This window comes from Penaeus monodon, chromosome 38, assembly GCF_015228065.2.
Source record: "Penaeus monodon isolate SGIC_2016 chromosome 38, NSTDA_Pmon_1, whole genome shotgun sequence".
Classification (NCBI taxonomy): domain Eukaryota; kingdom Metazoa; phylum Arthropoda; class Malacostraca; order Decapoda; family Penaeidae; genus Penaeus; species Penaeus monodon.
Genome location: NC_051423.1, coordinates 19192938 through 19202937, shown reverse-complemented (window position 1 = coordinate 19202937; position 10000 = coordinate 19192938). Strand labels below are relative to the sequence as shown.

The 10000-nt window shown below is 33.0% G+C and overlaps 1 protein-coding gene across 2 annotated transcripts in view; it reads right to left on the bottom strand.

The window, feature by feature from the left end:
• LOC119596430 (leucine-rich melanocyte differentiation-associated protein-like) overlaps positions 1 to 10000 on the bottom strand; it is a 40090-nt gene that overhangs the window by 26476 nt on the left and 3614 nt on the right. The window contains exon 1 of one of the 2 annotated variants that reach the window (XM_037945669.1): positions 1541 to 1879. The exons of the other annotated variant lie outside the window; for it this stretch is intronic. Coding sequence (XP_037801597.1) covers positions 1541 to 1864 — 324 coding nt within the window. The 5' untranslated portion in view covers positions 1865 to 1879. Of the gene's footprint in view, positions 1 to 1540; positions 1880 to 10000 lie in introns of those variants that run through there. 2 annotated transcript variants of the gene reach the window in all.

Below are 10000 nucleotides of genomic sequence, written 5' to 3'. Positions count from 1 at the left end.
ATGATGATGATGACGATGACGATGACGATGATGAGCACGATGATGATGAGGATGACGATGACAATAATAATAGTAATAATAATAACGATAATAATAAAATAATAATAATAATAATGATACTACTACTACTACTACTATTTTTTTTTTGTTTTTACGGTAGATTCATGTCTGAGCCGCCGTGGTCACAGCATGATACTCAACTACTACTATTGATAATAATAATAATAATGATAATCATGATAACATTAATAATAATGATGATAGTAGTGATGATGATAAGAATAATGATAATCACTATCATTTATCATCATCATCATCATCAGCAATGACAATGATATTGGTAACAACATTATTAATATTAACAATAATAACAACAACAGCAACAAAAATGACAACAATAATAATAAAGATGATAACAATAATAATAACAATAACAACAACAAAAACAGTAATACTGATAATAATATTGATAATAATAATGATGATGACAATGATGATGAAAATAATTACAATAAAAGTAATGATAACAACATCGATAGCAATGACAACAACAACAACAACAACAACAACAACAACAACAACAGGAATAACAATAACATTGTCAGTATCTACTTCCTAAATAAATAAAGCTTCACATCATGATTACACTTGTTTCCCTTTTAATATTCACATTTTCTTTCGTTTTTCGTTTTCTTTCTTTCTTTAAGCAGTAACTCTCCTAATAATTTTATGCATCTGACACTGTGAATGTTACACTTCATACATATTCATAATTATATTCTCAGAACCTAATTCACAGCATTGCATCGACTGTCCTTAGAATATCCGAAATACAATTAACCCAGTCACATTTTCTCCGGCCACAGTCGCGGAACCAGACACCTAGTAACATTATTCTTAATCGAAGCCGAGGGTTGGCTATCCCAAACCCGTTTTCTTTATCTCCGACGCGACCAGAAGAATGGCTATAGTTTCTCCTCTTTTTGTATTTTTTTATGCTCTTTTTTGTGTTCCATTCCCCTTCTGACCGTCCCCCTCCCCCTCGCTCTTTCTTTGCCGCTCGTGCCAAATAGCGTGACTCCGGCCCCGTCTACGGGTCGTATTGCAGGATTAAGTTGTAGTTATATAACCCTATGACGCATTAAGGTCTTATCCCGGCCGTGTTATTCGAGAAGTGAGATTTCTTTTTTGTCTCTTCTTGCTATTGTTTGCGCTCTCGTGTGTGTGTATTAATTATATATATATACATAATATATATATATATATATATATATATATATATATATATATATATATATATATATATATGTATGTATGTATGTATGTATTTATCTATTATGTTTATAAACTCATATATGAATGTAAATGTATACATAAACCCTCAAAAGGGGGTTGTGTTTTGTTAATTCTATTCTTTAGCCCTTCAAATCATACAAAAAACACCTTGTGGTATAAAAACTGAATTTCTTGGCGATTTCTACTCCTCGCGGGCCGCCCTCCTTTCCCCTTCCCCCTCCTCCCACCCAACCCGAACACCTACCTCGAGCTTAAGCACAGAGTTGTCAGGACTCCTGTAGGTGGTGATACACAGGTGAGCCGTCATGTTCTCGGGGAGCCGGATCGCGCAGCACTTTCTGAACACCCTGAGGGGCACGCCACACGAACGACACTCCCCTGGCGGCGCGGAGGTAGCTCGCCGTGCGTTGCCGAGAGAGGGGTAGGCACCACTATGAGGACTCCTCGAGCGACGGCAGGAGGAGGAGGAGGAGGCGGGGCAGGAGGTGGAAGGCGGGGTGAGGGTGGTTGCTGGCGGGGCGGTCAGGTAGGCGAGGTACAATGCGGGGTAAGTTTCTAGACTGAACATCGTCCAGGTGTGCACGGCGTCGCTGCCAGCATCATGATCGGGGGAAGGAAGATGGTAGAAACTGTCCTCAGGTTGCTGCCCTTTTTTCCCCTCCTCCTTTATATCATTTTTAGTGTAGTGTTCATCGAGAGGAGTGTGTCTCCATTCAGTGTTCAATCACAACACTGTGGTTGTGCACGCTTAGTAGTTCTGCAGCACCTTCAATGGATTTTTTAATTCATACCTCCTGTAGGAAAGAACAACGACCATTTCAACTTATCAACAGAGAGGTCAGAACACAAATTCAACTCGGGAACGTCGTCTTCCTCAAGCACCAGAGAGAATCAAGTAGCAATAGTAATGAACACCGTCTCTTCGAACACCAACGAGAATTGAATAACCGAACAGCACTTCAGTTCCAACAGGAGTCTCCAGCGTACGGACCTCAGCCTCCAACTGCTCCTCCTGTTGGTGTCTCTCCAGCTGAAAGGGCAAGGAGTGATCCACAGACCCCGGCCGTCTCAGAGCTGGCTTTGTGCTGGATTGGTGTTTGTTTTCTCAGGGGGATCCGTTACCGGGCGTGCGACAACTGGATTCCGAACCAGTGGGAAGCTTCGGTAATGCGGATTAGAGTTTTCCACAGGAACAGGGAGAGGCTAATCGTCTTGAATGTCCTATATCTTAGATAGGTGTAGATCCTTAAATGAATGACATTTAGAACCTTTGCTGGGGTCAGGACTATAGATAGAAAACTACCATTATAATACTCTCCAGAAAAAAACAACACTATAGACAAACTATCAACACCATAGGCATAGACCTTAACTAGGAAAACAAGTAATATTTTGAACCTTTTTGAACTATATAGTCTATAAAAATATCCCATTAGACAGTTCTTCAGAAAATACACCATAAACAAACAATACCTGATGTGATTTAGACTTTCAATCAAGAACCAGGATGACAATAACTTTGATGAAAGTAAAAATAATATAAAATAAAATCTCAGTCAAGAACGGATCTGAAGCATAACCTAATATTGATGTTGAAAAAAAAGTGTGTGTATATATATATATATATATATATATATATATATATATATATATATATATATATATATATATATATATATATATATATATATATATCAGTGATGGTGTCAATTATATCCAGTGTTTTGAATATTATTACAGAAAATGTTACTACAGGATAATAACTAACATCGGTCATTAACATTACTCAGGCAAAGAACATTAATGAGCAATAAGTGATACCGTATCGTTATCATCATTGTTATTATCATTATTGTTGCTATTATTATTTTTATCAGTGTTGTCATTATTGTTATCATTATTCCCTCTATCATCCTCATTATTACTATTATCATCATTATGAAAATAACCAATGCCATTTTCATTCCCATTAACGTAATCACTATCATTAATTATTATTATCAATATTCCTAGAATTATTATCATTATCATTATCAGTTATCATTACCGTTATTCTTTTATCTCATCAATATCATTATCAACAATTGGAAATAATAATTATTATATTTAACATGATATGAACTTGATTAATACCGTTTCTTCTTTTTTTCATTAAAGTAATCTTGAAAATTATCACCCTAATGCTAATGGTAGCAGTATTGGTAATAAGGATAGCAATAACAATAGTAATAGTTTGAGTAATTGTAAAAATAATAGTAATTGTAATAGTAGCAATAATAGCGACATTATTAACAACAGTGATAGTATGTATCTGATTATAATGAGAATAGCGATGAATATAATAATAACACGATGGTCCAAACAACAGTAAAACAAACGAAGACATAACAGAAACGGTAATAATAACGACCATGAAAATAATGGAAGTAACAAGGTTAATAATAAGTGATAATAATAAAATTAAAGAAGATAACAATGATAATGAAAACACTCATAATATAAGCAACAATAGATGATGATGATGATGATAGTAAGAATATGAATGAAAATATTGATGGTGATAGTATAACAACAGCAATACTAATCGTAACAGTAAGAAAGTAATAATAATAATAATAATAATAATAATAATAATAATAATAATAATAATAATAATAATAATAATAATAATAACAACCATAACAGCAAAACAACAGCATTAACTAAAACAATAATGATATAATCTTTGATATAAGTAACAGTTGGTGATGGTGATGATGATGATGATGATGATGATGATGATGATGATGATGATGATGATGATGATGATGATGATGATGATGATGAGGATAATAACAACAACAACGATAGTCATAATAATAATAATAATAATAATAATAACAATAATGATAATAATAATAATAACAGTGATAGTAATAAAGGCACTAATAATGCTAATAATAATGATAATGATAATAATGATAACAATAACAGTGATATTGATAATGAGGATAATAATAATAACAATGATAACATTGATAATAGTGATATTGATAATAACAACACTGATAACAATGATAATGCTACTCTATTAATAATAATCGTCATCATAATAAAGATAACAATAACATCAATACTAATACTAAAGCTAATTCTAATTCCACTAATAATTCTACTAATGCTAACAACAACAACAACAATAATAATAGTAACGATGACAATAATGATTATAAAACAAATTCAACAAAACAATAATAATATCATTATTACTATTAGCAATAATAATAATAATAATAATAATAATAATAATAATAATAATAATGATTACTAAACTTCATATTGCTATACTGTTGCTACTACTACTACTATTACTGTTGCTGACACTGCATCAGTAACTAAAAGTAATCATGCTGATGATAATCGTAACAACATTAACAACAACAACGAGTATGATAAACGTTAATAACCATAAAAAAGAAAAGAAAGAAAGAAAGAAAGAAAGAAACGAAGGTAGTAATAATAATAAAAAAAAAAAACTGCTAATAATTGAAATAATAATGTGCATGATGATAATGAGAATAGCGAAATTGATTATGATGACACAGAACAACAATAACACTAACAATAATAGCTAGAAAATTGTATGATTATGGTATAAAAGCAATAACATTAGTATTCATAATAAAGATAATGATAACAATAATGACAATAGTGACGATGATGGCATTTGATGATGATAATAATAATGAGGATAATGATAATGATGGTGACAGTGATGATGATGATGAAAATGGTAATGAAGACGGTGATGATTATGATGACAATGATGATGATGACAATGATGATGATGATAATAATAATGACTATAATAATAACAATAACACGACCAACTAGAACAGGAACTTAACATCGTTAAGACATTCAGCGACGACATAGGATGTAATTTGGTTTGGACGAGTGCTCTATAGTTACCATCAAAAGAGGAAAACTTGTCAAAAAAAAAAAAAAAGAAGACATAATGATGACAGCGTCAACAAGCACCTAGAGCAAGAGGTAAGGTATAAGTATCTTGGAGTGGATGAAAGCGATGCAAAGTCGAAGGACAAGATCAGGAAGAAAAACTACCTCAGCGTCAGACTCATCCTGCACACTGAACTCTAAGAACAAGGTCATGTCACAAACAGCCTAGACGAGCCGGTGTTTTAGTATAGCTTGGGTACAGTTGACTGGAGGAGACAAGACCTAGAGCAAATGGATTGTAAAACCAGGAAGCTGCTAACTATGCAGGAATTCCACCATCCATAAGCAGATACCGAACGTCTGTACCTACCACGGAGCAGTGGAGTGCCTACAAGACCAGCATCGTTGGCCTCTGTAATTACATCAAACAAGACATCGACAAGTACACTAGGATGACTACACGAGAGAGCAAAGGCCAAGCACTCTTTGTTGAAAACTGGCGAAGAAGTTGTAAAGAAATACAGTGTAGCAAGTGCCATTAATCCGAAACAATTTAAAGAGTAGCTAAAGGCAAGGAACGTAGTAACAATATCTTGTCAAAGCCTCTCCACCGCCAGTCTTTCAAAGACCTCAACAAAAACCATGTGGATCGTGAGAGAATACGTTTGGATGGATACGAAGTGTTGGACTCAAACCTGAGGTCTGAAATTGACAATAAAAGATCTGCTCCGATTTCCCGATCCTACCAACGATGCACATTGAAAGACGTCGACAGCAAATGCCGAAGATCTTAGCAACAGGAGGAACACGTTGCCCAAATCATATCAGGACGCACTGTTGTGTCACCCATCGAGCACACCAATGAACAATAACAAGTCGCATCATATGTACATCAGATAGTACGCAAAGAAAATGGACTTCATAGGACCGAGTGCTTTCGAACATCAGCCATATGAAGCTGTAGGGACTGAGTACACTGTTCGTCATTACGTGCGATATGCCAGTTCATCGGACTATTGCAGCAAATATCATCTTTCGACTCATCTCTACTCATCTACGTATACAGGACCCCACGATGCCAGTATCTCTCACGGAAGTTGAGAGGTTCAGCAAAAATAAGGACCTTGAGATCGAGATCGCTCGCACGTGGAAGACGAAGACCAGAGTGATTCCAGGTATAGAAGGAGCTCTTGGAACTATGAAGATCGGGTTTCAGAAACATCTTGACGAGCTCCCATGTACTGCAAGCACAAGCAGTAAGTGGAAAAAAATTGCATTGCTTGGTACTACTCACATTCTCCGACAGTAAACAACAACAACAACAACAACAATAATAAAACATGTTAGAGCTCTGGTTGTAAGCTCTGGTAAAAGCCACGACCTAAAATTATACTGAGATGAGGGAAGCATAATAACAACAACATCAATAATAATAATAATAGCAATAATGATAATGATAGCGATAATAATATCGCTAATGCTAATGAGCATGATAATGTTAATGGTAAGTTAAAATGATACTGTTACTAATTACATAACAATGATGATGATAAAAGTAATAATAATAATAGTAATAATAATAATAATTATAATGACAATGATAATGATAATGATGATGATAATAATAACAACGATAATAACGATAATAATAACAATAATAATAACGATAATAATGATAATGATAATAAAAAATAACAAACACAATAATAATAATTATGATAATGATAACAAAGTAATAACGGTTATAAAACAACACCAGCAGCAGCACAGCGACAACAACAACAACAACAACAACAATAGAAATAATGATCATAATAATAATGATAGTAATAATAGTGAAGATAATAATAGTAATAATAGAAATGATTTTATCATTAATAATAATGATAACAGTAATGATGATAGCAACAACAAAAACAAGCATAATAATAATAATAACTTTAATAATAATAGTAATAATGAAAATGATGAAATAACAACAATAATAACAACAATTATGCTAATATTATCATTAATACTTATAACAACGATGATAAAAAGCAGTGACAATAAAAACGATTAATATTTTAACAACAAATTAACAAAAAAGCAACAACAATAATGATAATCGTAATGATAATAAGAGGCAAGAAAAATCAAGAAAATGAAAAAAAAAAAAAAAGTGAGAATAATGTTACCGCCTAGGGAAAAATATTACGAAATATTAATTAATAATAATAATAAAAAAAAATTAATAGGATAATATGAACACAAAAAAGAACGACAGAAAAGAAAAGAAAAAAAAAAGAAAGTGTACATAAAAAAAAGAAATTCGTTTGTTTTTTACACTTGAACAAAACTATACATAATGGTGTCAAAAAAACTTTCGGTAAAATGCCCGAGTTAGTTAAATCTACTAAGAATTGCTAAGTGGGTAGATATCAAATGTGATTTGGCTATGCTTCACACGTTGAAATATATCAAAGTTATGTATATATATATTTATATATGAACGTCACTTTTCCTGTATAGATAAATCCACAGAAAAAGAAAGAAAGAAAAAATATATCACAGCTGGAAAACCGACCAAGAAACAAACCTACAAGAGAAATAAACCAAACCAAAAACAGAACCGCAATTAGCAATTGACAATTAACAGGGAACACCAAACACACACCAGGACCAGAACTTAACACGAGAATACGAACTGCAACTCAAACCTTCCTTCTTAAACAACCGTCTTTTTGGTCCCACAGCAAGAATAGGGCTTCAACTCCCCCTATTGCTCCTCCCCCTTTTTTTTCTCCCCCCCCCCCATCTCCCCTTAAACACGTGCGTAGGAAGCACAAACCCCTCCCTTAATGCGATTAAAACCGAGCAAAGGGAGGGAGCCATCGCGGTCCTCAGTCAAGTCGCATTTAAAAGAGGTGGCGGCGACTTCAAACAAAAACATACATGTTTATCGTAATGATACTAAAACTAAAATTTATGATAACAATAAAAATATTTTTATATCGTGAGAATGTGGAAAATGGTGATAATAAATATAACAATGTTTGCTGTAGGAATTTGATTTATGAAGATCGCAATAATAATTATTAATGTTTATCGTAAAAATGTTATTAATAAAACTGGTAATGACTGGTTTCAATAATGGCAGTATGTAGTGGCAAAAATGATGGTTAGTAATACTAAAGTGATAATAATAATTGAAAACTTTGAATGAGACTCCTGTTTGATCATTATTTTTACTGATAATATCAATATCACCAAATAAGAATAATAACGATAACCTCGATATTATTAATAACAGCCACTGCAATTATTCTACGCTGTTACAGATTTCAGTATGGATATGAACAATATCAATAATATGAGGAGAGATAGATAGATAGATAGATAGATAGATAGATAGATAGAGAGAGAGAGAGAGAGAGAGAGAGAGAGAGAGAGAGATAAAAAATGTAGCAATGACGCGAATTCCACTGTTTGCTATTTTGGGTAGTATATTAACAGCCATTGTACATATATTGACTTAAAAAAGGACACTTATCTACGTCGTTTTTAATACGTGATAATCTTGGGAAGAATTTCCATTATTAAACACAATGTTACTAATTATAAATATTATGAAATGTTAAGCTTCCAACGCCTTAAATACCAAAACGATTAAATTGATGTTTAAAATTTCGCACAGCAGTTGAAAAAACAAACAAACATATACATACATACATACATACACACACACACACATATATATATATATATATATATAATATATATATATATATATATATATATGTATATATATATATTAAATTGCATTTCTGCCGATTTGTCTACGATTCATTTATATGACTCTACGTTATTGTAGAAGAGAAGAAGTAAATTCCATTTATTTGTATTTAACACCCCCCCAAAAAAAAAAAAAAAAAAAAAATTAATAACGATAAAAGAAAAACAAAACTTTGTACCTCAAAGCACATACTACAATGCATATATAAAACCGATACCGATACCGGATTTGTATACACGAACACAACACATCGCGCAAGGAAACGGAGAGACAAATCCCCATAATTTGCATCTAAAACTAAAGAGAAAAAGACACATCTACACGGCGTGGATTTGCAACATGACAAGTAGGCAGCACAGAGGAGGGAGGAGATACCTTGCTGTGTGGAATTAAGAGAGATCCGGTTACGAAGCAAAAAACCACAGCATCCTGAACCCAGAGATGTCACGTTTTTGTCTCTGTTTTGTTATTATTATTATTATTATTATTATTATTATATAGTAGTAGTAGTAGTAGTAGTACTATTCACACACACATGTGAGTGTGTATGTGTGTGCGTGCGCCTTTGCGTGTACTTTTTTCGTGTGCGTGTGCGTGTGAGTGTTTTTTTCCCCCCGAATTGTTTATTGAAGAAAGGGAGAAAGAAGGGATTAAAAAGAAAGTAGAGATTGAGGAGGATATTATTCTTTGACAAAAATAAGTATCGAACGAGAAATTGACGGACTGATACGTATAACATGTAAGCGATGGGGAGATCACGAGTGAGAAGCAAAATCATACTTTTTTTTTAAGCATACATAGATAAGTACTTTTATCAGAAAGAAATATTAATACCTGTTGTTAATTTTTAAAAAAAATGAAAATACCGGTACATCGGTTGATAAATATATCATGAATAAATAAGATATGCTTGGAAATTACGTGATATTATTAACCATGGAAATAATTAGAGCTGGTTGCATACGGTATACTAGAAGCTGATTTGAATGG